Consider the following 27,340-nt stretch of genomic DNA (forward strand, 5'->3'; position numbering starts at 1 on the left):
CAGTATTCCATGGTATGTGTATGCATCTTTTTCGTATAACTTCTTTTGCTCTGAGTAGATACCCAGGAGTGTGATTTCTGGATTAAATGGTAGACTTACATTTAGAAGCAGCAGCAATCTTACTCTCATAGGGTAAAGGAGAGGTTTACCCAGTATGTGCTAGAATGAAGACCCTTTCAACTTCTGAAATGCTCATAGACTATAACACTAAGCTGAATTTTCAGGCTTTGTCAGTCAAAAAGTGCATAATTATGAGTTTAAAAATACCTTTAAATTATCTTCATCAGTTATATCACCCATATATTTGAAGATAATTATTTCTTCCTTACAGAAAATTCCTAGAGTAAAATCGATGTGCAGACTTTGATAATGGTGGTGTGGCTCATGGTTTAGGAAACACTCCTAAGGTGAAAGAGGAAGGTATTAAGAATTGCCCCGAGAGAGATCCAAGATGGCTGATCACTAGCAGCTCGGGATTGTAGCTCCCAGTGAAAACGCAAAGAACGAGAGGACGCCACACCTTCACATGAATTCTTGTTGCTCACGCACCAGGAGATTCCCAGCAGAGGAGCCCCACGGGTCGCCAGCGTGACTCTTGTGACCGGCGAGGCGGTTTTGCCGGCGCCTCAGAGCGTCGGTTCTCGGTGCAGAGTCAGAAAAGCACCACCAATCTTAACGCCGCTGATTTAGTCGGTGCAGTGGGTTGCTCAGATTTCGGCGCTGAGAATCAATAAGTTGGACGTCCACTCAGAAACCCAATTAAAAGATGGTAATTATAAAGACCACAGATGGATAAATCTACAACGAAGGGAAGAAAACAGTCAAAAAAGGCTGAGAACACCCAAGATCAGAACGACTCTTCCTCAGCAGGGGATCCCAGTTCCTCATCAGCAACAAAACAAGGCTTGCTGGAGAATGAGTGTGTTCCAATTACAGAAGAAGGCTTCAAAACGTGGATAATAAGAAACTTCTGTGAATTAAAAGAACTTGTTCTAACACAATCTAAAGAAACTAAGAACTTTGAAAAAAGGTTGGACGAAATGTTAACAAGAATACAAAATTTAGAGAGGAAAATAAGTGAATTGATGGAGCTGAAAAACACAATACGAGAACTACGTGAAGTATGCACAAGTTTTAACAGCCGAATTGATCAAGCAGAAGAAAGGATATCAGAGGTCGAAGACCAACTTAATGAAATAAAACTAGAAGACAAGATTAGAGAAAAAAGGATAAAAAGGAATGAGCAAAGTCTCCAAGAAATATGGGACTATGTGAAAAGACCTAATCTACGCTTGATAGGTGTACCTGAATGTGACGAAGAGAATGAATCCAAGCTGGAAAATATGCTTCAGGATATTATTCAGGAAAATTTTCCCAACTTAGTAAGGCAGGATAATATTCAACTCCAGGCAATACAGAGAACACCACAAACATATTTCTCAAGAAGAGCAACTCCAAGGCACATAATCGTCAGATTCACCAGGGTTGAAATGAAGGAGAAAATACTAAGGGCAGCCAGAGAGAAAGGTCAGGTTACCCACAAAGGGAAGCCTATCAGACTTACAGCAGATCTCTCAGCAGAAACCCTACAAGCCAGAAGAGAGTGGGGACCAATATTCAACATCCTTAAAGAAAAGAATTTTCAACCAAGAATTTCACATCCAGCCAAACTAAGCTTCATAAGTGAAGGAAAAATAAAGTTTTTTGTGAACAAGCAAGCACTCAGAGAATTCATCACCACCAGGCCTGCTTTACAAGAGCTTCTGAAAGAACCACTACACATAGAAAGGAACAAACAGTATCAGCCTTTCTAAAAAATACCAAAAAGTAAAGAACATTAATATAATGAAGAATTTATATCAACTAATGGGCAAATGGCAGTATTAAACTCACATATATTATTATTAATTCTAAATTTAAATTGACTAAATTCCCCAATTCAAAGACAGACAGCCAATTTGGACAAAAAACTAAAACTGTATGCTGCATCCAGACGCATCTCACATTCAAGGATACACAAAGACTCAAAACAAAGGATGGAGAGAGACTTACCAACTAACCAGAGAGCAAAAATAAATAAATAAAAAGCAGAAGTTACAATTTTTGCCTCTGATAAAATAGTATTTAAAGCAACAAAGATCAAACGAAGCAAAGAAGGACATTATATAATGATAAAAGAATAAATGCAACAACAAGAAGAGTTAAAGGTCCTAAATATATACGCACCCAATACAGGAATACCCAGACATACAAGACTTATAAAGAGACTTATACTCCCACACAATAATAGTGGGAGACTTCAACATTAATATTAGACAGATCAATGAGACAGAAAATTAACAACGATATCCAGGACTTGAACTCAGATCTGGAACAAGTAAACGTAATTAACATTTATAGAACTCTCCACTTTACACAAAATATACACTCTTATCAGTACCACATCATATCAACTTAGAAGTTTAAATGAAATGTTGGTTGGCTCCTTGTTTGTTACTCTCTTCCCTCATTTTCTTTCATGTCTCCTTTATTAAGGACAATTATAGGCATACCCATATTTAGACTGCATTCTAGCCCGGGCAACAAAACAATACCCCCATTCTCTCTCCCTCTTCCTCTTTCTCTTTCTTCCTCTTCTTTATTCTTTTTCTCTTTAAAAAAAAAAAAAAAAGAACTGCCCCAGCACTGTGTTTTCACTGTCGTAGCTCCAAAGGTCAGCAGTGTAGCTGCACAGAGCATGCTCAGTACTTATTTGCTACAAGAATTAACTAGTGAATATCAGAGTACTAGTCTTAGTTACATTCGGCTTTGGGACTTTGCACTGGTTGCTTCCTTTAGTGAAATGTGCTGCCCCAGGATATCTGCAAGGCTATTTCCCCTCCACTGCTTCAGGCATTTGGCTAAATGCCATCTTCCTAATGAGGCAAATCCACACCTGGGATCCGCAATGCCTCCTCCCTGACCTTATTCCATTTTATTTTTCCCCCTACAAGTTATCCCGATAATTCTCTTACCATTTAATTCTCTTTTGTACTATTTTAACTGTCTCCCACTTACAGACTGCAAGATGTACAAGTACAGAGACTGTATGATTTGTTCACTGGTACAGTCCAAGCTTCTAAAAGAATGCGTGGCATAGTGAATCTATTTTAAATGACTTAATCTTTAACAAATCATTCCATGTCTGATCCTTCTGTACAAAAAAAAAAAAAAAATGAAGTATCCCCTCCTCAGTTCAGAGTCGTTCAAAAAACAAGTGGATTTACCATTAGAAAATGAAATCCAATGATAATTTTGAAATTTATGTAATTGTACTTGTAACTTTTCCACATGGGATGGTACAAGTGATAAGGTAAAAGAATAGAGGGATCCTCTGTCAGCTAGATGCTTACTGTTTGGGTGGATGTGACAGTTCACCTGTTCAGAATATATATATTCTGTTGGTTCTGTGTCTCTGGAGAACCCTGAGGGATACATAAGGTTCTGAGGCAGCCTAAGCTGTAAAAAAGCAGTATTAGCAACATGCTAATTAAGAGATGCACAGATAACATGCATGATCCGATGTGATTTCTTAAGAAAGTTAGTTTCTACTGAAGTATAAATGACACTACAAACTGCACATTTCAAGTGTAAAGCTTAATGAGTTTTGACAAATACATACAACTGTATATGCGCCATCCTCATTCATATGTACATTTCCACCATCTCTCTTGCCCTTTTCCACTGTTCTGATTTCTATTACCTTAGTTTTGCCTGTTCTAGAACTTCAGATTCTACAAAGAAAAGGAATAAATACAGTACAAACTGTACAATGAAAGTCATTTCACCCTGTCACCTACTTAGGTGACTAGTGAACTGCCAAATTTAGGGGATAGGAGAACAGTCATCTTGTCAATCCATAAACAAGATATACATATCCATTTATTTAGGAGCTAATTAATAGATTAGGTTAAAAGGTCTTCACTCTAGAACATACCAGGCAAACCTCTGCTTTACACTATGAGGGTAAGATTGCTGGTTCATTGAAAAGCAGATCTAACATTTAAACCAGAAACCCCACTTCTGGGTATCTACCAGAGCAAAAAAAGTCATTATATGAATAATACAGTACACAGTACAAATAGTACAGTACAAAATCTATCATAAATGGTTTCCATTGCTGAATGTTTTCCATCAAACACAGTGTTTGAGATTCAACTTTGTTGTTGTATGTCTGTATCTTAGTTTAACCTTTATATTTATATTTCTGATCATCTTGAGTTCACTTTTGCATTAGGTGATAGAGTATTGAGCTTCAATCTCTACTTAAAAAATGTTTCCAATTCTTTAATAATTTACTGAAATGACGTTCCTTTCCCTATTGAATCACCTTGACACCTTTGTCAAAAATCAGTTGTCTAAATATGTATGGGTCTATTTCTAGACTATTTCAATTTCTCTACTTATTTTTCTCACACCAATTCTACACAATCTTTATTCTGTAGCCTTACAAATTTTTAAATCAATTGGTATGAGTCATCTAACTTTGTCATTCTTTTACAAATTACATCTATAGTAGGCTTTTTGCATTTCCATGCAAATTTGAGAATCAGCTTGTCATTTTCCTTTTTTTTTTTTTTTTTTGGATACTCTCTTCAAAAAATGGTGTTGGGAAAACTAGATATGATATCCATACACAAAATAATAATATTAGACCCATGTCTCTCACAATCTACAAAAGTCAGCTTAAAATGGATTGAACACTTAAATGTAAGACCCCAAACTATAAAACTACTCGAAGAAAACTTAAGGGAAATTCTTCAGGGCATTAGTCTATGCAAAGATTTATGGGTAAGACTTCAAAAACACAGGTAACAAAAACAAAAATAGGCAGGGTACAGTGGCTATCACCTGTAATCCCAGCACTTTGGAAGGTCATTTTCAAAAATAAATGCCTCTTGGCATTTTAATTAGGATCGCACTGAGTTACAGCTCATTTGGTAGGGAACTGTCATCTTGTCAATCCATTCATTTAGGTGTTATTTAATTCCTCTCATTGATATTTAGTACTTTTAAGTATAGAGATCTTGAACATTTCTCTACACTTATTTTCCTAAGTCTTTTGTATTTATCATGCTACTGTGATATTATTTAACTTTAATTTTTAACACTTGTAGTATATATTTTACATTGACTTATATTTAAGAAAACAATTCCTCTAAAATTAGTTAACTAAGGGCTTTTTAATAAACTTATTAAAAACTTGTGAAATTAACATTTTACATAAATTACTTCTAAGGTAAATTTGCTTCAATAAACAAGTCTACATTTACATTAGTGATGCACACATACTCTCAGTCTCCCATAGTTTAAAAAATATGAACATTAAGAAAATAATTTCACCATATTTTAAGTTGCTGCTCATATAAGCTTGGGAAGATATCAAATACTTAAGTATAAATACCAGAAACAATAAAAGGGATTAATGTCTATTTCATATGTATGTTTGTGTATGTGTACATATATGTATACACAGGCATATATATAAAAGTCTTTACAAATCAAAGAAACAGTACTGCTTTTGCTGAAGCCACACAAAATTATCTCAAGACACTACTTCTTTGTGTGTTTATCCCTTCTAACGAAACAGGGCCAATTCACTGGGTATTGTTTTCTTTACTTAGACAGGATTCATTCCTCCAACTTTTAAGGAATTCAAAGCTGTCCTGACCTCTTCAGCACCTTCAAGCAAACAGTCGTGAATCTCATTTTTTATATATTGTGGCTGTTATCACTAAAACTGAAAACACCAATGGTAAAATTTTACCAGGATCAGAACATTTAATACTTAATATAAAATTAAACATACTTACCTGAGGAAGGAGACTCTTAATCCTCTCAAGCTTCTAAGACCCCTTCTCCCTAGACTTCGACATTGCATTTCAATAGGAGAAGTAAAGGCTGGCAGACCAGGTGCCACCCTTAATCACACTCTTGTAGATCGCAGGCATGGTACGGAGCGATCTCTCTGGAAGTCACTATTTTTGCTTAAACACGATCAAACCCCCACCTAGTCATGTACCCCATACCTACTTCATGGATCAAAACCCTTCCACATGTAATTTCTAGAACTGTAAAACTTTGAAAGGGCAAGAATTTTCTTTGTGGAGGAGCTTGGTTGTTAAGGTATTTTCACCTTCCACAGCTACTGGGCCAATAAATCACCACTCCCTTTCCTGTTCGGTGGTCAAGAGGTTTGTTTGTGGCCACTCCTGCTTCAACCTAAGACCAAAAAAATATCATTTGCAAAACAGATGAAAAACCAGAGTGACAGGTAAGACAAAGAGGCTTTTAAGTCACATGAATATTCCTCTGCTAGTCCTGGAAGAAGCCCAATCTAGGCCTTTTAGTCCATGCTGTGGGCAGAGGACAGTGTGAACCTAGTTCTTTATTTCTTAGACATAACACTATTGCCCTGTAACCCTGAAAGATAAGGTAGCCTTATACAAGTAGATGAGAAAGGGGGCCATTTTTGCCTCCCTTATGACCTGAAGCCTACTCTGCTTCCTCAGAGATTTTACACACAGAGATACTTTTGTTACTACTTATGCTAGAAGTTTCATAGTCCCTTACCTAATATCCATATGCCTTTGTCTCTTAAGTGTCCCCTAAATTTGCTTATAAAGTCTCTAGGAAGTAGCCTGGCAATAAACTACAATCTGTCAACACAAAGTTACTGAAAATTTATCAGAAAAGAGAAAAATCTATGGAAAGTGTTTCCCTATACCTAGAACAATCTGAGTGCCAAAGAAAGCTGACTTTGGATTTACATCTTGTATTATGTTTTATTTTGCTGTATTGCTTTAATGGTATGATTTTTCTGACACACAGAGAATCGAATTGCATGTATATAAACTATACTCTCAATTAAGGGTCAAAAACAGAAGGTAATGAAGACAAACACAAAACTGAACAAAAGAGTAGTAGGATCTGTATTAAAACTCTGGAAACTTGTGCGAACTTCGGAAATTATGCTCTAGTGAGTTTAAAACCTTGTTTTTTTTTTTGGTATTTTGGTTTTTCTTCCTTAACACAAGGAATGTGACATTTGCATGGATATTGTTCGGAGGTGGCATCTTGGAATCACTAGCACAAGTGATTCCAAGTTTGGAGTGGACACTTTTGCAGCTTGAAACAATTCCCCAGATCATTCCGATAGGTTCCTGCAATACCACCATCATTGCCTCACCCCACCAAGAATCATAGTGGTAAATTTTTTTAGAAAAAGGCCTAAAAAACTCTGTTTACAATGTTCTTTATATAATTACAATTTGGAGCGCAACCCAAATCAAAGTAAACCGCACAATGATGCCTTGAAGCAAAGGTACTTAAGATGTGCAGATAATTAACATGGGCATTATCAAAAAAGCAGTGTTACAGCTCTCTAGTTCCCTCTGGAATGTAACCCACCAAGCCAATTCTGGCAGTGAAACAAAGCAAGTGTCAAAGAACTATTCCTTCTAAAACCAAGTATTTCCGTTGAGATTTTGCTTTTTTAAAAAACGGTTGATATTTAAATTGGCTCTCTCTCTTAATACTTCACTGAAAGATTTGCCCCGCTCTTCCTCACACCACTGTAGCTGATTGAGGTAGCCCAGCAAACAATCTATCTGTATCTTGATGACTCTGCAACCAATATCAGATCTAACTGCACTGAGACAGGCACTTCGCAGAAGAGCTGGGAAGGGTCTCCGATCCCCTATTTAGAAGTCCTGTGGAATCCTCAGCTTCCCTCTGTCCAGAAGACAGAGTCTAAGAAAGTGCAGCAATACCTGAACTAACAAGCAACTTTCATATCCTTCTCCCCACGTTTGGGGTCAGGCTGTGGCCACTCCATTACAAAAAGCTTGTTTCCTTTCATATGCCTTCTTCGCAAGGAATCTCTTTAGAAGACTCTGATCTCCAAGTCCCCTCCCACACCTGCACATCCATTCTTGCCATCGTGATTAGAGATCATCTGCTCAGGTCCATTTCTTGTTCTGAATTGCTCCAGAAGAACTGATAATAAAGGCTGTCGTGGTTTCCAAGCACACCCAGGCCAGATTCCTTTGGTTCCTCTGCATCCAAAGCTGAGGAGAGGCCCTGCTAACTCCCATTCTCCACAGCATCCCATTCCCAAAAAGCCAAGGAAAGAAGATGAGACCATAAAATAATCTGAAGATTAATAGAAATGAGATTGCTTCTTAGCATAAAGCCAAAGCTCACTAAATATTAATAATGTAACATGGCTTTCATTTTATTTTGTGCATATGTATGTGTATACATGTAGTATATGCATATGTACAAACGTGTATAGAGATATATAAAATATATACACTTTTTTTTTTTTACTATAAGAAGTTCTTCTGCTAAAGCCTCACTGAGCATGTGAACACAGTTGTGCATCTGAGGTACAAATCTAGTTCAATCACCTATTAGCTTATGTATGTGAAATTACGTGAGTTTCTGGGCCTGGGTTCCTCACCAGCATGTATTAGAGCCATCAATTCCCACCTCATGTGGCTATCCTAAAGTTTCTGTAAGAGTTTATATGAAAGTGCCTGGTGCACACCGTGCTTAAAAAAAATATGTCTTCTTTCCATATTCTATCAATGACTAATTTTAATGAATGCCCTTAATTTAGAAGCTTTGCTAGGCTACTTATGTGAAGAAAATAAAATACACAATCAGAAATAGTGAGATTGTCTTCGACTAGGATGACAGAAGACACACTGTAGATACAAAAGTGCATTCACGAGAAATGTTGTAGTGTTTCTGAGTAACGTAGCTGACAAATTCAAAGACAAACTGAACATCAGAGAACTTTTAGCCTTTCCAGAACATGTTATACTATCTAGAGAAAGACACTCAGGTTTGTTATACTATCTAGAGAAAGACTTAAGAACTGTAGGACTCACTCATAGTCTGAACCAAACAACCATCTTCCCTAATTAGGTGGCAAGGACTGTTTCTATCACATCAAACATTCCGGTCCCATGAAAGCAATAATCACTCTCAGTATTTTACTTCCCTAAATAACTGAGATAATGAAGCTACCTAGATCACTCTCAGTTTTGTTGCTCTTTCCATACTAATGTTTTTTTCATGACCTAATGATGTATATTATTTTCATACACAAAATAAGCAAACCCTGTTGATCACTCAAATGCTGACACTCATATTTTAGTAAAATACAACAGGTGCTTTGTTCATCTGACAACATGACAACATGTTGGGAAAAACTCTTAAAAAAAAAAAAAAGGCAGATATCTACCCAAACCCAGGTCAAGCAGAATAGGATAAACATGATATACATGGCACACCTACATCGTGAATACACCATTGTGAACCTGAAGAATGCTAGAGGGCAAGAAGGAAAACCGAGTTATGAAACCAAGCTGCACACCTGGGAATCAGAGTGGAGAATGAGGACTAGGTTGACAGGGACACAATGGCTTTAAGTATATGTGATTTAAGTTTAAAATCATGTGAATATACTTTCTCAAAGAGTAAGTTTAAAAAGCCAAACATACTTGAAACCATGAAAAGAACCAGTAAATTTTTGTTGTTGTTGTTAGAGTCTCCTCTGTTGCCCAGGCTAGAGTGTAATGGTGTAATCAGTCATAGCTTACTGCAGCCTCAGATTCCTGAACTCAAGCGATCCTATGGCTTTTGCCTCCAGTGTAGCTTGGATGACAAGTATGCACCACCACACCTGCACAGCTCATTTTATTATTATTATTATTTTTTAAAGAACCAGTTGCATCATATTGCCCTAGCTGATCTTAAACTCCTGGGCTCAAGCAATCCTTCCTGCCTCTGCCGCTGCCTCTGAAAATGCTAGGCAAAAATGAGTAAGTTCTTTCATCTGAATTTTATATAATATAAAGTAGTAAGAACTATAGAACTTCCAACATGTAATGATTCCATCCAAATCACTGCACTAGAAGCAACCAAACTCCATCAGGTAGAATAGGAACCTTTGTCTCCTAGTCTCTGTGGGTAAACAGAATCTTAACTTCCTTGATTACCAGATAACATACACAACTAGCCTAAACACATTCACACTGACCAATCCTTCGTAATTTTTTACTGGAGTGTTGCTCTCTCCCAGACTCCCAATACTTTGAGAAGCTTTGACTTGGATCCCTGATGGCTAGTTGAAGGGTCTAACTGGACCAGTGGTTCCCAACTCTTGCTGCACATTACAATCACATGGGAATTTTAAATATTCTCCCACCTACCCCTCCATGCTCCTTTAAAAATGACCACTTCTGCACAAATCAGAAGGAAGCTCCACTCTTTACCCTTCAGTAGTTACTAAAATCTGTTTTTACCACTTTTTAATCAATGTCTGCCTTTATCTTTCATAGTAATTAATGCCTCTCACATGAGTAAAGGACATGTCCAAAAAACTTATTTTAAAAAAATCTGTATCATAGAATAAAATTTTCCAATAAAGTGGATAATAAAAGAACTAAAACATTTAACTGCCTTTTACACACTAGAATGATTCTAAATACCAACTCTGCAGGATAAGCCCTCCTCAAAAAAATTAATCCCATAGTCATTTTTTATTACCATTAAAATTCACCTAAATCTCATTTCTATGTAGAATTTGCATGCCTCCTGTGCATACACACAAACCGAAAGTTCACTTTAAACAAATTCCATAAAGAATTTTCTCACTTGATATATCTTTGCACTGGCTAGATAATTCACTACAGCAAAATCCTTAATGGGGTATCTGGTTTCCAGATTTAAATAACATGGACTCAAGACAATTAGACATTCCACTCTAATGTATTCCAAAACCAATGCCTTCAGATCTGTAGCCAATTTTTTTTTTTTTTTTTGAGATGGAGTTTTGCTCTTGTTGCCCAGGCTGGAGTATAATGGTGTGATCTCAGCTCACTGCAACCTCTGCCTCCTTGGTTCCAGCAATTCTCCTGCCTCGGCCTCTCGAGTAGCTGGGATTACAGGCAGGTACCACCACACGCAGCTAATTTCTGTGTTTTTAGTAGAGGCAGGGTTTTACCATGTTGGCCAGGCTGGTCTCAAACTCATGATCTCAGGTGATCCACCTGCTTCAGCCTCCCAAAGTACTGGGATTACTGGCATCAGCCACTTTGCCCTGTCAGATCTGTAAACTTCGAAAAGTGACTGCTCCTATGGACATCACTGCTTTTTTTTCCAAAAAATATAAACTTCAATCACCTCTCAGGAGTTCTTGCGCAAGAAGCAAAGTGGTTATGCTTACATACTAAGTGACTTAGTCTTCATCAAAGTGATTCACACTGAAAAGCATTCTCTCACACCAGAAATTGGAAATGTTAGACTACAAACCACAAATCTGTAAAGTATTCCAAAAAGTTTTATCACATCAATAGTATTTATTTACAATAACAGCAACATCTACAATGATCATACACTATACTATATGTATAGTGTATGTGGGAGTACTTAATTAAATATTGTCTGCATGGCATTCACATGCCTACAGATTTAAAACACTGGAATGACCTGACACATAAAAGTTTAATTAAAAATATATGTTGCGCCTAATTTGATTTTTAGACACTCTATAATTAATCGACATACAGCTACCTTATGATGTCTTAAGATTTTTTACAAGTCAATGAAAATCTGTTTACAAGAAATTTCAAGTCAAAAAATTTTTCACAAAGCTTTTTATAAAGTGTAAGCATTGTGTACATTTAAATGCCTAGTACTGTGAAAGAGTATTAAATTGGCATTTCATCAGTTCCCTTAAGCAACAATGCAAACCTAACAGACAATGAATTTTCACACGGTAACGTGGTGAGAAAACATGCAGAAACCTGAAACAAATACCTAATACACAGATATCAAAAACTGTTCTTGCTTAACAGTCTACCAGATACACTGAATTCTTCCAATCGAAAAGGAATCCTATTCTTATTTTTATGATTTTTTAATATAAGCATTTTTCCTTAGTATTTTTGAGCTATGTCTAATCATGAAGAAAACTGTAACACATATGAATACATGAAAATATCAAATTCACTGCAAGGAAAATGAATTAAAATAGTCACATATCTCCTAAAATGAAAGGAGACATCAAAGGTACACACATACGTCATTTAGTTCGATTCAGTTTCATAAAACACAATATTTGGATCTTCTAAATTTGTCACATTTATGTTGAAATAAAAACATGTAAGTATTGATAGTGACAGCAGACAGACAAATTCCTAGGCAGACAGGGGCAGGTCCCCAGTGAAACACTACCTTCAAGCCAAGGACATCCTAAAGCCTGAAAAACCAAGCTACCAGTTACAGACAGAATTCATGAACCAGAGTAAGAACTTCCATCACCATCTTACTCACTTTCTCTCAACTGGTTCTTTCTGAATGATGCCTTTTAACCAATCAAATGGTGTCTTTTCCAAGCCCACCCATAAACCAAATGGCACACATTCCCCCATTCAAAGTCCATTTAAACCACATACTAGCCTCAAAAACAGCTACTCACTTTCGGGTCCCCTCTTGCTGTCGAGAGCTTTTCTTTCGCTCAATATATTTTACTCTGCCTTACCCCCTTCTCCAATGTCCCAGTACCTTATTCCTTTTGGTTGTGGGAAAAGAACCTGGAATTTTCTGAAATGTCAGAGTGAAACAGTTGTTAATGCTCCTGCTCACTGAGCTGCAGGACAGTGGGAATAAACAGCTGTAACACTCCTGCCTGCTGAATTACAGGAATAAAAAAAGCTGCAAACAGTATGTTGATTGTATGTGTAAGACTTTTGAGTTCTTAAATAATTGTCCTATTTGAAAATAATGACTGTTTCTTACTTTCTAATCCTTTATTCGTTTATTTTTCTTTTATCTGACTGTGCTAGAGCATCCAGTACCAAGTTCAATAGAAATGGTGATTATGACCATTCTTTTCTTGTTCTTTGTTTTAAAGGTAATGTTCCTAACACATTAAGGTTGATGTTCAATTTAGATTTTTGGACTATAACTGTACCAAGACACTTTAATTTGCTAAGAGTTTATCATTATTGGTGCTGAATTTTATCACATCTTCTCTCAAACTATTTAGAGGATGTCACCAACTTTTCTTTAACTTGAATGTACGGTAAATTACCACGGCTGAATTTTTAATATTAAACTATCTCTGAATCCCTAGGATAAATCATTTGTACTCATGTTTGTGAATGATAATAGCCTGCAATTTGTAATTTATTAACTTTTACCTCCATAACTTGAAACAATATACCAATAATTTAACCACTGTTCTGTTAATATTTTTCATATTTTCAGGAACACAGTATCTATAGTGTAAACAGAAACCATTAGAGTAGTACATTAAACAAAAAGTACTACTACTCATATCTATGATGTCCTGATACAGCTTCCAAGTGTTTGTTCATTTTTGCACTTTACATATTGGTCACTCAATAGTCACTGAGGGCCTACGCTACAATAGGCACCATTCCAGTGCTAGAAATAAAGTGGTAAACCACACAAAAACATTCCGTCTTCTTTGGCTTCATATTCTAGATAAAGAAGACAGACAATCAGCATGAATAAGCATTTTGTGCCAAATTGTGTTGAACTGTTATACAGAAAAAGCAGGAAGAATGACAGGGAATACTTGAGTGGGAGATGGGCAGGGTCAATTCAGGCTCAATACATACTGAAGCACATCTGTAAAGACACCAATATGATAAGAAGGCCAAAGCTAAGCATTATGATGAAAACGGTATAAAACTATTTTTTTGTTAAAAACAAAAACAAAAACAAAAGACAAAGACAATTTTGGCAAGGCTAACAGACATGGTAGAATAGTAGTTCTCAGCTCAATTCTTCCTAATGCAACAAAGAAAAGAAATGATGTAGATGATGTGACCTAACCTTTCCTTCCTCACCTAGGGAATATACTGGAACAAAGATGAGACAAACAGGTATTACTATTATACTACTTATTATTACAGCAAATACCAAATTTTAGAATTATTTTTAGTGTATGTTACTTACAGTGTATTTCACAAGTGGTTAAAAATAACTATGGTTGGCAATATTTTAAGGGTCTTATCTAGCTGCACTTCAAGGTTCCCTGAAAATCTGACCCTTTACAATTCCACAGCTCATTATTCATCAACAAGTATCCAAATTTTATATAATTTGGGCACAAATCTTTAGTGTCTTTATCTTACTCATTTGCTAAAGAGGAAAACTGCCAAAAATAATAAACACAATGATCTATTGTTTGGGTGTATCTAACATCTGTTCCCCATCCTGTGGGGAATGCACTCCTCCCTTATTCTCATTCATGGAGTTTGGGTGGGGCTGACCTGGGTCCAGGTGTGGACAAGTTAAGTAGGCCTGATTAATAGAAAGTACATTCACATGGGCCACAATAATTGAATGAAAATGAAGATATATTTTATAACAGGCTTAATGAGAGTTAGAACTATGGTTTTCAGTGAAAATATTGGGATAGAGGCACTCTCTTTCCCCTGAATTTACAAAACATAAAATATAAAGTGGGAGCAGTAAATTATATAGTGTATCTTTCATATTATTTAGAAAACCACCTGAGAATAAAGAACCAAATTATGTGGTATAGACAGGGATTTGACAAAGCCATAAGCCATTATCTCAGGTTTCTTCAGTTATATTTGTAAACCACTTTATGTTGTGTTTCTGACATTTGCAATTAAAAAGTCCCAACTGATAAACCAATTAGTTCATCAATTAATTCAACTGGTTGAAAAACCACTCTGCCTTAATCTTCCTCCAATAAATAAACCTGAAACTGACATGCAAGGCTTTAAGTCATCATAAAATATTGTTCAGGAAGCAAAATACTGAAATCCATATAGTAACACTTCTACATAAAGATTTCACATCTGTATTAATTCATGTTACAAAAACAACAATCATTTCAAAATTTTCAGGATATTGGTTAAAAATTTAGAAAGGAAATTAAAATTTGCACTTCTGTGTTTTTTAGCAAACTGTGGTGAGCATTTCATTTCCCAGCTCATTAAAAATTTTCAATCTATTGGGAGGCCAAGGCAGGCAGATCACGAGGTCAAGAGACCGAGACCATCCTGGTCAACATGGTGAAACTCCGTCTCTACTAAAAAATACAAAAAATTAGCTGGACATGGTGGCATGTGCCTGTAATCTCAGCTTCTCAGGAGGCTGAGGCAGGAGAATTGCCTGAACCCAGGAGGCGGAGGTTGCGGTGAGCCGAGATCGCGCCATTGCACTCCAGCCTTGGTAACAAGAGCGAAACTCCGTCTCAGAAAAAAAAAAAAAAAATTTCAATCTAGTTAGCGAAATTATAATTCTGCAATTTACACACATTACTCTACATTTTCCTTTGTAAAATTTTAAGTGAATTTGGTAGTTTGGACAAAATTTTTTTACACACTTCCATCTAAAATGTTACAAGCATTAGAAACAATATGACAATTGAATTGAGGGAAAAGTGACTATGATTTCAAATGAATATCCAAGTAATATAAACCTATAAAAATCTTAGATTTTTGCAGCAACATGAGTGGAACCGGAGGCCATTATCTTAAGTGAAACAACTCAAACAGAAACTCACATACCAAGATTTCAATTATTAGTGGGAGCTGAATAATGCATACACATGAACAAAGAAGAGGATGACAGACATCAGAGACCTGGAAGTGCGGGAGGGGGAAATTGATGAGAAATTACATAATGGGTATAACGTACACTATTTAGATACACTAGAAGTCAAGACTTCACCACTCCGTAACATAGGCATCCAACAAAATTGTACTTGTACTGCCTTAAATTTATCAAAAAACAAAGAAACAAACAAACTGAGAAGGCAAAGAGTTAGCAATCATTCACCCGCCATACCTAAACCAAACTTTGAAATTTGTTAACTACAAAATTTGGAGATAATTCATTTAAATTTAGCACCAAGTATAATGGAAAAGTTATAGAGAGAGAGTCCCCTGCCTTTATAAGCTTTGTTAAAGCCAAGGAATCTATAACAGTAGAAGCAAATATAATTTCTGTGACTCTAAGATATTTTAAAAATCCTAATTAGGTAACTTTTTGGATTTGTACTTATTATTTTTCTTTACTGCATATTTTACATCAGAGAATTCGTAATTCAAAGATTTAGAAGAGATACCTCTCTGCCATTCTTAGCATACATGCTTTCTCATTAAGCCCCAAATATAAACCAGCTAAAAATATCTGTAATCTCAATGCAATACACACAGCACTTCTCAAGATAGAGGCTTGCAAACAATTAGTCCACAGGCAGCAGAAGGCAAAACAGCTATTCACCATTACTTATTTTCTTGAATTTACAAGGGCCACATTTGCTACTGCTCAGCTAACCTCACATGCCTGTGGGAATAACTAAACTCTAAATAACAAAAGACATGGCTTTTTAACACCCAACTAACCTAAGGTAACCCTGATTTACGTGACTTGAAAACGTTACTGAAGAAGAAAATCTATTTTCTTATGATGTTGCTGGCAAAGCCTGGTGTTGTCAGTTTATTAGAAACACAAGTTATGATATAGAAGGTGCAACTGTAGAAAATATGAATGAGACTTTGAAATTATTTATTGGCCAGATCACTTGTCAAAAATTAACCACTCCCCACCCCACACCAGTTGTGTTTACGTAGTTGCTTAAACTGGTAATTTTTAGGCTAAATACAATGCCTTCATTATTGAAACTGATAACAAAGTTCAGAAAGATTTGCCATTGCATGTTTTAATGTTTGCTGTTATCAGCATGTTTTGGAAAACTTATGTAACAATTTTCATCTAAAAAGTCAGACTTGGTGATCATGCTTATTTCTTTCTCCATGGGCAAGAAGTGGGAATTGAATAGCTATATTTGATCTTTTATGTAGGGTCTTTAGCTTACTTCCTCTTATCACAGTGAAAAAATTACAAGCAAGTCTGTGCTAATACTGGACTTTCTTAAACTAAAAAAAAGACCACCCTCCCTAAAAAGTATAAATCCTTTATTATCATTAAAACAACTTAAATATGAAGGCAGAAATTTAATAAAGGGGTAAGAGAATTAAGGTGGTGACTAAGGCACAATTAAATTTAAATCCTAGTAATAGTTAATGAAACATATTATTCCTACTTAAAATTCAAAAACAATCAGATCAAGTCAGAAGCCAAGGTATTTAACTGATAGATAAGCAAGAAATGACCTGACTATTCACTGAAAGGCAACTAGAAACATATAGTATAATAAGGATAGGTGTATTATAAAACCATAAATGCATACTTTCCTATATTATAAAACTGTATGTGGCTTAATAATTACTGGTATATTTTCACAAAAGCATATCCCCACTGGAGGGTCAAAATATTTTTTGTTACCTTAAGACTGGAACATAAGGTTGGCTCAAACCAATGATGTAAGTACATACCAGTAGGTAATATAGAGTTTAGTGGTCCATATTTTAATACATTTCATATTGCATGGATTTCAGCTTGCGAGTCTATAAACAAAATTAAATTTTCCTTCCTTGCATCCTAATTTCAATACTTCTAATAAAAAAGTATTTTTGGTAAACAAAAAAAAATTAGTATATTCAATACAACTTTTAATTTTTTGTTTTTCTGATGCCCTCTTTTGAAAGATCTGTCTGTAGGTAAGATCAATGGCCTATTTTATGACTTAGAAACTTTTGAGCCATAAATACAAATTCTGAACCTTTTTTTAAACAAAATTATTAATGTGAAATATTATAAGGTACACTTTCACCTGAAAAAAGTGGCAAACCCTGTGGTACTCTTTTTGAACACTACTTCCTTATGTTCCTCCTTACTAAGTGATGTAGAATGATACAGTGATTACAAACATACATATAAACAATGACAAAAGCATAATAATCATGAATAGTGTCTGTGTAAAACATCTGTTTTTCCTGTCCATTAAAATTCAGAGTCTAAGTGGAATTACTGTAGATGTGTTTATTATTAAACCAACTCATTTCTAAACAGCATTAGTACATGGTCACTCTCCATTCAGTTAAGAGGAAGTTTGAATCTTAATTAAATTATACTTCCTTACCAGTTGTCAAAAGTGAGTAATGAGATGGATGAAAAACTAATAAACCTTGCTATTTTCTATAAACAAAACTCAATGCCCAACATTACACACCTCTCTGATTCTCCATGGAGAAGTCCTTTTATATTTCCATTGTGATCAAAATCAGAAAGATTGATAGGATTTTCAGAGACTTTAAGCACATGCCCTCTACAAACTATTTTACAAACTATTTTTTAATTTTACAAACTATTCTCTTTACTGAGTGGGAAAGCAAGTAAGGAGTTTTGCATAGGAACAAATTCTACCACTCTTCACTCTCATTCCTGAAAAAATGTTCTTGGACAGATAGCTCCTGATTTTGGAAATCACTTACCTTTGCTCTAAAATGATATACAGCACCTATTAGGAAATAGGCTGCAAATGTTTCAAATCATTCAACCTTACTGTCATTGACTTAGAATGTCAAATATTTAAAATTAGGTTGACTTTCTCCTATCTAGTTACATTTCCTACCCTTCTTGATGCTTTCAAGTCCTCCAGCATGAACATGATGCTCTTCACTTGATTCCGTTAAACACTGCAATTTTAGAGTTCCTTGTACAGATTTTTATGCAGTTTCAATAATTAGTGTTGCATAAAATCAAAACAGAGATCTCTCTGTCACTCACATATTATTCAATAAAATCTACATAAAACTGCTGCAAGCAGGCTACACACATATTTCAATGCACTAAAATAATGCCACGTACCTTAGAAAACACTCCATTTTGCAAAGTGTAATTATTCAGTATGTTCTTTTAGACCATTTGTCATGCCACTACTTTTTCAATATTTCATTACTTGAAATATCAGAAACTGGACAAAGACTAAAATCAAATACCATTTTAAATTTTTCATTGACATAACAGAGTAGGAGTTTTACTGTGTAAATAGTTACAAGAAAATCAGATGAATCCCAATGAAGTATATCAATGTTTTCTGTAAGTCCACAACATGTTTTCCCTGAAGACTAACAGTAGGATTCCACTTGTCAAATTGCCTTGTTTCTATTCCTCTTATACAACTATCCCCTGGGAACGCCTTTCTAAAACCTCTGAGACACAACACCTTCTGTATTACATGCTTTTAATGTGTGCATCTCAACTTTCTGAATTGTAACACCACCATTTTCTAGCAATTATTTTGTAACACTGGCTTCACTAATGTGAATCAAAATCATGTAGCCTACATATACATCCCCATTAATGTAATGCTCTAAGTATAAAACTCAAAGTGTCAAAAATAGTTCCTTTTGTTGTGACATGGGTTGGGATAGTGAGGAAGTCTCACAAAAACAAGGGATAAGGGATAATTAAAAAATAACTTAAACCTCTATTTTTGCCAGTTTAATATTTGTCTTATTAGGAAAAGCTCCAATTTCCTCTATTTACATACTTAATACTACTTTCATTGATTTTGCAGTGTTCTACATTGAATCTCTTTTCAAATACATGAGTCAGAAAAGCAATACATTAGGTAAAAAAATTAGTACAGCTAGTGCTCTACCTACGACCACGGTCGGGACCGCGGAACGGTCGTAACACGATTTGGTCTTAAGTTGAGTAGGCTATATGTACAGTTGAAATTGTGCACGTGGAGATGGTAGTGCTGCCAGAAGCTGGTCTGCACTGTCGTACACCAAGCTGGGCAACGTTTGCGCTGCCAGACGCGGAGCAGTCGTGGCTAGCGATTGTGGTCGTAAAGTCGAATGGTCGTAAGTTGCATAGGTCGTAAGTCGATCAATATCTGTAATCTATAGTTTCGTAATTTCAGGATAAAGCATTTAATTTTCTCACTTCATGGTGATCTTCTAAATTCTAGTGACTCTATGGAACCTCCTCTTATGACACACCAAAGCTGCCCTGTGCCAAGTCAGAGAGCATGGCAGGCAGGGTGAACATTAGCCTTACCTCTGCTCAACTCCTCTAATACTATCGTGTGTCCCACCCTTATCAAAGAAGGCTATTTATGGCGAATTCATCCTAAAATTTTGGGAGAACAAGGTAGAGAATTAGTGTATAACACCCATTCTTTATCTTGTTTAAAATGTATGCCCTTGTAATTTTGAAGGATATCATCTCCAGGTATATTAATTCCTTCAGGAATGAAACCTTGTTGGAAGTTGATATTACCCCTTTGTGACTGGCACATTACGTTGTACACAATAAACACTGGGCACTCAGAAAATAAGCTGGATGATTGGACTTAGAATGAATAGAAAGATTTGAGTCTTTCCATGCCAATAGCATTCCCATGATTATGATGAACATTCCTAAAACCCACTGAACTTTCTGTGAGAAGTGTGGCAAGCACCAACCCCACAAAGTGACAACAGACAAGACGGGCCAGGATTCTTTGCATGCCCAGGGAAATGTGGTGTTATGACATATAGCAGAGTGGCTCTGGTGAGCAGACTAAGCCCATTTTCTGCAGAAAAGCTAAAACTACAAAGATGATTGTGCTAAGGCTTGAGTGCATTGAGCCTAGTCCAACTGCAGATCTAAGAAAATACTGGCTATTAAAAGATACAAGCATTCTGAACCAAGAGGAAAGAGAAAGGGCCAAGTGATCCAGTTCTAAGTGTCTTTTTTTTTTTTTTTTTTTTCTGAGACAGAGTCTCACTCTGTTGCCCAGGTTGGACTGCAGTGGTATCTCAGCTCACTGCAGCCTCCACCTCCCAGGAATTCAAGTGATTGTTCTGCTTAAGCCTCCCCAGTAGCTGAGATTACAGACTGTCCTTACTACAATTAGTTAATATTTTTATTTCTAGTAGAGACAGGGTTTCACAATGTTGGCCACTCTGGTCTCTAACTCCTGACCTCAGGTGATCTGTCAGCCTTGGCCTCCCGAAGTGCTAGGATTACAGGTGTGAGCCACCATGCCCAGCCCTAAATGTCACCTTTTGTTTTATTATGAATACAATAAAGGCTTAAGTTCACATTCAAAAAAAAAGAGAAAGATTTGAAAACAAATCTAAAAAGCAAAATTTTAGGTTGTACCATATGAAATGCAACCCACAAGAGAATGAGACCTTTTAGGAATGTATATAAGAACATGTTATTAAACAAAATATTCATTTTTATTTTCTAAAATTTCAGCTTGGTATCTAAAGGAATATGACCATTTTATAATTAAATAGAGAAAGACAAAGTTTAGGAACCTAAGAATGGCCAAAAGGTTACTGAAGATCAAGAACTTAAAACTACGGCTGAAGATGCCCATTTCAACATTATATCCACATTTTTTTCCACTTATATGCAATTTCCCTCTCTTTAATAAAAATTAGAAAATGATAAAAATTGCACTAATGTGTTTGATATGGATCTGATCCAAATCAAGCTCTTTAAAAACAACTGTACAGATGATGTAAAAATAAGTTTTGCCTTCCCACCACCCTGCTACGCCCTCTTCCAGTTGTTATCCCTCTACATGCAATAAAAAAGTATATACATACACACGTTTGTGTATGGTTACATGTATATAATTTGCATGATTTTTATATTTAACATGTCTAGCCCTATTTACTCTATAAACCCCTTAATTTTCGTGGGGGTGAGTAGCAAGAAATACTTAGCCTACCATAACAGCACTCCAATATTACTGTGGTAGGCAGCATTTGATATAGCTCCCAGTGACAACCCTTGTGTAGTCACCTCCCCTGAGTGTGGGTGGAACACAGTGATTTGCCTCTGGTGAACTGAATACAGCAAAGGGGATGGCAGGTCAGTTGCTGATGTTACAGAAGACTGACTTCCACCTTCCGGTTCTCTCTTGCTCTCTATGATGTTTCCAGACACTCTGTGCAAAGGCCTTTGTGGCAAAGAACAGAGGCAGGCCTCTAGCCTGGAGCTCATGAAACCATGAACTGAGGCCTCAGGGCAAAGGCCGTGAGGAAGTGAATTATGCTAACAGTCGGGTGAGTGAGATACCTGGGAAAATTTCCAGGAGAATTTTGAGATAGTTGCCTCCTTGATGGAGACCCAGAGCCTGAGGACCCACAGAAAGCATGAGATAATAATGTTGGGTTATGTAGTAATAGCTAACAAATGCACTACTGAAAGGAATTCACTCACTTAAAATTTCCATAGCAGTATCCTCCTTAAGTTAGAGGATGCTTCTCTTCATTTTCATACAGAAAGTTGTTTCTTTTATCCACGAAAATCAAAGAGATGTGGGTACAAACATACTGTTAGATAAAAAGAAAACTTACTGTTGGACACATCAGTATGGTGGCAATAGTTAACCATCTATTGTACATTTCAAAGTAGCTAGAAGAACATAACTAAAATGTTCCTGCATAAAGGTAAATATTCAAGGTGATGAATATCCTGATTACCCCAATTTTGTTTTTACACATGATGTGAATGGATCAAATTATCAAATGTACCCTGAAAATATGTACATTACGTATTAATAGAAAAATCTATACAAGGTGTGTGTCTAATATTGCATTTCATTTGCATATATATAAATAAAACAAGCTTAGTGCCGCTCTCTAATGAGTCTGCCAAGTAAGGTAACCAAACTCTCCAAAAAACAATTTTTTCAAAACTACAAATTTTTGAAAACGTATTTTATGACCTTTATATTTTCCCAAAGAATGACTAAGTCTAAACAATAAAAACCAAAACAATATTGAAAGTGAAAAATATTTAGTCTCATAAACATTCCCACATCAAAAAGGCCTGATTACTTTGAACAGGGTATTATGGGTTTCTGTAAACAGATTTGGTGTTGCATGTTTGGTGCCTCTGCCATATGATTCACTGCCATGGAAAGTTTCGTGTGTTTAGTAAATAATTCCCAGTTAAATTCCAAGTAATTGCTCATTGCAGGAAGTCAAACTTCTAAGTCTAACCTCACCCATGATAACCAAAACAAAACAAAACAAAAATCACTGTTCTGCTAAGTGACAGCCTACACCCATTTGTTCTCTAAAGGATCATGCATACTAAAAGGATGATTCCTCTATCTAGCAACACAGAGCAAATGTGGACCTTTGAGATGAAAAAACTGATGTCAGTGATACCCTATACATTCAGATCGTTAGGACCAAAGCTGTAATAGAGCAGTGAAACTGATTCCTTTATCATTATGAGTTGACCTAACATGGAGTTTCACAATCAACAATGTTTCCTGGATGTCCTTTATAATGAACAGAAAACCTTGAAGGTTTTCAAAACCAAGACGATAGAGAAAAACAATAGTACTTACATTATCGAGTAGAGCAATACGGTTTCTATTTTGTGATACAAGACCAGTACATACAGCTTTATCTAATTTAATTTTGTTACCAGAAGTAATTATTTTTTTGTTTAATATCCTGTTTTGGAGATTTTTATAATAATTCTCATAAATCTTTTACAATTTTTTTTAAAAAAACAAAAAAATTACAGAACTGCTTTGGTAACTTTCTTATTTGTATGACGCCCAGATCTGCAGTCATAGGAACAAAAGAAAACACAGAATTCAGGAGAAGGGAGAGGGTAAGAGAGTGCCTCTGCTTTATCCCACAGCCTCTCCGCAGCTTGTTTTTTTTTTTTTTTTTTTAACTCTGCCAACTGGTGCCATCTTTTCCAACGTCCCCATTCAATTAAAATGCTCACTAAGCCAACATTACTTTCAAAAATTCTATTTCCCACTATATTACAACTTAGTGAAGTGACAGTTTAATGGAGAAGAAATAAGAGAAAATGGATAGAGTAAAATGATACATACTCCCCACCATGCTGCCACGTTTAATATGCTCCTCAGCCTTCCTCTGATGGATCCAACTCCCCTATTGTCTACTACTGTGCTTTGATCAAGATGTCTGACAAAAGAACAGTTCCCTTTCTGAACGCTACTAAAATATATATACGATAATGAATTATTTCTCAGTAAAAGGAAATAAGAGAGCAGGTGAAGTTTGTGGTCACATATGGAAGGGCAAGAAAACCCAGGCTCAGTTCCAGAAGGTCTGTGTGTCAGAGTGAGATATGTATGTGTAACACATCCCTGGACACAGCCAGCACACCATCCTCTGTCTCCACTTTCTCATCCAACAAAGGCTATAATGTGGAAGTTCTGACACCTGCATTTTACAAATGAAGACCCTGGGACCTATAAAACTTACATTGCTTGTCCAAGGTGATATAACTAGTTTTTCCAACGTGGGGTGGGGGGCAACAGACATTAGTTCAGCAAAAGAAACCATCAGTTATAATAGTTTATGGGAGCTTTTAAACCTTGAACTTATTTGCTTACATTGCTAAGTCCCTAAGCATGTAAAATCCACATTAAAGACAAAACTGCTTGTAACACTTTATTTTATAGGCTTTAAAATATTCACTGTCACAAAAGTTCACATGTGAAACTGAAAAATACATAGTTACAAATATGTGCATTAAAAAGTGATCATAGAGGTATCTTTGAGTTTCAACAAAATTAAGACTACATACTCTAAACTGTTGGCTTGAGCTATTCATGCCAGAAATATGTCTCTGTAAGTTCACCGCTAGATCAAATACAGATTTTTAGGTGATTAGAACAGATTCCTCAAACATAATTCTGTATCATGGACCTTAGTGATGACTTGTATAGCAAAATTAGATTAATAATTACAAATGAATATGTTACACATAAAATTATTTAAAATTATATTGGAAAGAGACTTAGTCTTATTTAATTTTGTCACCAAAAAATTTCATTTTATTGTTCCATATCCTGTTTTGGGGATTTTTATAGCAACTCTCATAAATCTTTTACAATTGTTTAAAAAAACCCAAAAATTTACAGAACTGCTTTGGTAACTTTTGTATTTGTCCCTTATTTCCTTGTAAGTATTAAACTATGAAAGCTCGTTTTAATTATCCAAAGTCCTGTCTATAGAATTATTTTAGAAAGATAAGGCCTGGTTTAAATTGATTCAACAAACTGTAAAAGTAAGCTTTATATTGCACTTCTAATCTAAAGCAAGAATTTCAAATCATTCCAAATTATTGTACGAGTTACTGAGCACTGGATAATAGAGTCAGAAAACTTTATGCTGTGTATAAATGGCCAAGCCAATAACATAATCCTGAAGTCTAACATTAAGCTATCTACAAATAGATTGTTTTAACTGATAAATTTTCTTTTTGAGTTTGCATGTTAAATCTGAATTTCAAGTAAACATCAAAGATTTTTTAAATTCAAGTATTCTCCATGTAACCATTGGGACACACAGTAAAAATTATTGTTTATGTGAAATTCAAATTTAACTGGGCATCATATATATAACCTGGCAACATTACTCTACCGAAAAGTCAGCTTCAGTACAGTGCATGCAGACACTTTTTGCCTGGCCAAGAGTGCTATCCGAATTATTCATGCTCTTCGATTTCTGTTTGAGATTTGCCTCAATAAACTCTATTTTCTAACTGCACAATGTGACAATAGTAGTGTTTGTCCATGACTCCTTTAAATGACATGAAAAAATGAACAGATTTTTCCCACTGTAATCATCTGAATACAACCAAAAAAGATTTTTTTCTGTTTTTGAGATAGGGCCTCACTCTGTTGCCCAGACTGGAGTGCAGGGCAGCAAATCTCTACTCACTGCAATCTCCGGCTCCCGGGTTCAAGCGATTCTCCCACCTCAGCTTCCCAGGTAGGTGGGACTACAGGCACCCACCACCATGCCCAGCTAATTTTTTTCATTTTTTTTTTTTTTGTAGAGACAGGGGTTTCACCATGTTGGCTAGGCTAGTCTGGAATTCCTGACCTCAAGTGATCTGCCCACCTTTCCCAAAGTGCTAGAATTACAGGTGTGAGCCACTGCACCAGCCCAAAAATAATTTCTTAAAGAGAAAATATTACTCATCATGGATGAAGATCTGAATTCTGTTACTCTGCCAGTTATCTGCCCTTGGGCAACTATATATAACTTCTTGGGCCTTGGTTCCCCTGACTTCAGTAGCCCCCCAACAACATTAAGATTTTGTAATTCTATTATTCTAGGTGAACTAAAATGTGTCTAGTTCTTAATAACTGTGGTCATGCTTGCTTATTTTGGAAGAATAGAAAACAACAACCTCTAAGTTAAAAAAAAACCAAGGGACTAGCTGAAAGATAATCCTTACATTTCATTAAAATGCATAGTTTCAGAAGAAATGTTACCCATAGGTTAAAAATGCAGCTCAAAATTTTCATAAACAATAGCTGTTATCATCCATAAATAACTTTAAATATCTGTCATTCGCTGGACATTCAGTACAAATTACTTTTATTTGATACCACTAAAAAAGGCAGTGCACAGTTTAACTTGCAAGACTCTTGTATGTTACCGCCAAGAAATTATAAAGTAGTCACAAATCCAATGAAAGCTATCTATGTACAAAGGACAAATCTGTAGATTCTCCAATTTTTTCTCCTAATTCTATTTTCTGACAGAGTCTCCAAATTATTTGTTCTAAATAGCATTTCTCTGCACAAAGAATCTCTAACGCTAGCTCATTGTGCCTTCAGTGTACTTGACATGTAGCTATTAAAGAAAGTGACAATAAATGCATCTCTCTAAGTCACTACCATGCCCTCTTGTAATATGAATGCCAGGCAGTGCTTTCAGATGATTAAATAATCTGTTAAGGGAGAGAAACAACTGACTACCAATATATTCAACATAATATAAAAATAAACAATCTCAAATTATACCAGTGGACAAGGATTATGGCTTTGCAAGTTTGCAGGATAAATATAAGAATTTGGTTATATTTGAAGTTCAAATTTCTTATTTGGAACACAGTTACAAAAAGCATTATACATTTGAAATTCAGTTTTAACTGGGCAAATTTGAACTTTTATTTGATAAACCTGACAGTTCTATTTGGGATACCTAGTATGAGATATATGCTCATTAAGCATTGCCCCACAAATCAAGTTGAATTGGTTTTTTCTACTAGAGGCAAGAGGTTCTACTATTATAGAACACATACAGATGACTAATTTTCCAGCCATAATTCCTGTTATCAATAATATCTTCCTGCTTTTAACAAACCAGATATCTACCATTAAAACTATAGTTTACATAACATACATTCAGAAAATAAACATTTTACCTACCTGTGGGTAAGATATGAGAAGACCACATAACCAAATATTTCTTTTTTTTACTTCCTTTGCAAATTCTCTGATCAGCATTAGGTTTTCCATTTTCTGACTGGGAGGTACTAATTTAAAATCAAGAAAATGAAC

The 27,340-nt window shown here is 35.7% G+C and overlaps 1 protein-coding gene across 16 annotated transcripts in view; it reads right to left on the reverse strand.

The window, feature by feature from the left end:
- Positions 1-27,340, reverse strand: part of CRPPA (CDP-L-ribitol pyrophosphorylase A) — a 653,179-nt gene that overhangs the window by 435,594 nt on the left and 190,245 nt on the right. For 15 of the 16 annotated variants that reach the window (XR_012512151.1, XR_012512148.1, XR_012512150.1 and 12 more), the window contains one exon: positions 27,209-27,340. Coding sequence is in view for 9 of the 16 variants with exons in the window: in XM_074379565.1 (XP_074235666.1) it covers positions 27,209-27,340 (132 nt within the window). In the remaining 7 variants the exon portion in view is untranslated. Of the gene's footprint in view, positions 1-2,682; positions 22,314-27,208 lie in introns of those variants that run through there. The other variant, XM_074379558.1, reaches the window with a different exon arrangement.

Source organism: Saimiri boliviensis, chromosome 10 (assembly GCF_048565385.1).
Source record: "Saimiri boliviensis isolate mSaiBol1 chromosome 10, mSaiBol1.pri, whole genome shotgun sequence".
Taxonomy (NCBI): Eukaryota; Metazoa; Chordata; class Mammalia; order Primates; family Cebidae; genus Saimiri; species Saimiri boliviensis.